Source organism: Sesamum indicum, linkage group LG3, assembly GCF_000512975.1.
Source record: "Sesamum indicum cultivar Zhongzhi No. 13 linkage group LG3, S_indicum_v1.0, whole genome shotgun sequence".
Lineage (NCBI taxonomy): Eukaryota > Viridiplantae > Streptophyta > Magnoliopsida > Lamiales > Pedaliaceae > Sesamum > Sesamum indicum.
The window spans coordinates 12,635,463-12,638,055 of record NC_026147.1 but is presented as its reverse complement, the minus strand read 5'-3'; the positions used below and the strand labels follow the sequence as shown (position 1 = coordinate 12,638,055).

Below are 2,593 nucleotides of genomic sequence, written 5' to 3'. Positions count from 1 at the left end.
GCTCAAGGCGCTTGAATTTGCTCTCTCCATTTGTGACACTGTTGATATGTATGGTTTCACTGTTGATCCTGGTTATAAAGAATGGTAAGTACAATGGAAGAAGTTGTTGAACGGTACCATATTGGTTTAAAGTCACTTAATCATGGAGCTATACTGTCATCTTAGGACTAGATATTTCTCGGAGTCGCGACAAGGGCATACTCCTTTGCAGGGTAGGGCGTATTATCAAATGATGGAATGTCTTGGGGTAAGTTCTAAACTTTATTGTTTCTGATTTGAAGTTCTAAGTTCTCATGCTGATGATTTTGCATTTCTTCCTGTATGCTCATGGTAAACTTGCGTAGCTGCCTAAGTGGGTTATCATCTCAAGTATATCCAATGTGTTTGATCACAATGAAAGTCCAGTCTTAATGTTTTGCTGATAAGCTGTTGGCTATCGTCGAATGTGTTGTGAGGAACCTGCAATGTGTTTTATTACGAAAAAGTCCATTCCTTATATTTTTGCTGATATGTACTGAAGATTATCTAATGTGTTGTCTATGTAATTATGTTACTGATCAGATCCGCAGGAGATACTTATCCTTCATGATACGTCTTACTCTCACTAAATTCCACTTTCTAACATTTTCTACTTATTGTTTTCTGTAAGCTTATCAAAATCCATTCTCCAATGCGGGCAGATCCAAATCGAATTGTGAAGTGGGCTCCAAGCCGCAGCTTAATTACTGCTGCCCGGATTGCGTCAGAGAAATTGTTGAGGTAGTCTACTGTTGTTTCTCTGTATTAAAGTTCAGTTACTTTTTACTGTATTTATTACATTGACCAGCTGATTGTGGTTTAGTTCCTTGCACTCTTCATTGCCACTAATGCTTTGACAAATAACCTCCACTGTTAGCTTCTTCCTCAACGTGTTCTATGTAATAGAACACAAAGCAGTCTTCGTAATTATGATAACAGTTGGGTGTTTATGTAATCATAACCTTAACGTTCTGCATGCTTAGGGTTTCACAGTTGGTGAAACTTATCTGTTGTCTTTTTCTGATACAATCATATAAAATATCTTTTATTATCACGCTCGTTCACAACTCTTTTCTGGTTCTCTCGACAGGAGAGTTGGAGCTGGATCTTCAGATCCACTAGCCGCATGTTCCATCACTGCTAAGCAACTAAGAGGCAATTCTGCACTGGAGGTTGGCTCGAGAAAAGCTGCCGTTGAACATAAAAAGTATGTTAGAGGCACCACTATGTATCCACTGGAGCACAATCCGGGACACGGTCTACTCTGCATGGTGCCATCCAGATGAAAATACCTGTTTTAGAGTCCTACACTCTCAGAAGCTTGCAACTTTTTGGTCGGCATAAACTGGTGTGTTCTTTTTGTAGCATTAACTATAATCCCTTTTTGTTTTTCTCACAGTGGTGAAATCTTGAATTGACCCGAAGATACATTTTTCCCCATCAGAGAACGAATACAGAAAAATCAACACAATACCACAGATACTCTTGATATGTAGTTGTTCATTCATTGATATATAACTAAATTAGATACGACTCATACGACCATGTTTTTTTCTGGCTGTCAAACTGTTTCTTGTTTTGCACGTTGGGTTAGCGCCAATTTATGCATTAGAATAGGGATTCAAAGCTCATTTTCCTCTTTCGCACACTCTCAGTACTTGGCATGATGTACAGTAAGCTTCTTCATAAGTTTGACAGTCCTGTTATGCAAACGGCTGCTTGGATTTTTTCTCAACTGTTTGGCCGTGTTATCATTTATCATCAAAGGCAGGTTTGATTTACTTGCTGCACTTTGACGATCGTGGAAGTGAAAAAACTGGCAGCTGAGTAAGGGATTGGATTTTCTTTTCCAAATTCTGTACGTACAAAAATTTCGTTTTGGACACATAATGTGTATATATTGAATGAAACATAAAATGTAAAGTATTGCTATTTTGTAGGTGGATAATATTATTTTTTTCTCTGTAGTATCAAAACTCATTTAAATTTTTTGGTATCACCATATTTTTCCAAAATAATACATTTTTAAAAGATGGCCTTCAAATGTGTTAGTACAGTCATTTCTTCATTAGAATTTACACATTGGTTCAGTATCATATTGATATTATGTGCAAAATTAATGAGTCGTTCAATGCTCAAATTCTCACCTTTTATTTACTTAATTCTTCATAAATAAATTTGATTATTTTTAAGAAATGATAACATAAATGCCGAGTCAACATTCTTTTTGTTTTATAAAAGTTGAAGAAATATCGCTCGTTTCAATTTAGGATTTTATTTTTTAAATGCAACATTTCATTACAGTAACTAAAAAAAATTAAATCCTAATCGAATTTCAAGAAAAGTGGACAAAAAATATTCCGCTAACAAAATATAGAATTAGAAAGGCTTAAGCACTTTAATAATTTGTCAATGATTAAATATAATTTACTTAAATAATTGCTAACTTATATATTTATACTTATAATTAAATTAAAATGAAAATAAATAATAAAACAACTATCAATTGTTCAGAAGCAAAACATAAAATCATATATACTAAATTCATTTTACCACTAGGGACTAAAATAGTATA

At 34.3% G+C, this 2,593-nt stretch overlaps 1 protein-coding gene across 1 annotated transcript in view; it reads left to right on the top strand.

Moving 5' to 3' along the window:
- Positions 1 to 1,957, top strand: part of LOC105158178 (sialyltransferase-like protein 2) — a gene marked incomplete in the record, with an annotated part of 5,547 nt that extends 3,590 nt beyond the window's left edge. Inside the window, 4 exon segments of the mRNA XM_011074829.2 lie at positions 1 to 84; positions 166 to 247; positions 650 to 759; positions 1,109 to 1,957. Coding sequence (XP_011073131.1) covers positions 1 to 84; positions 166 to 247; positions 650 to 759; positions 1,109 to 1,304 — 472 coding nt within the window.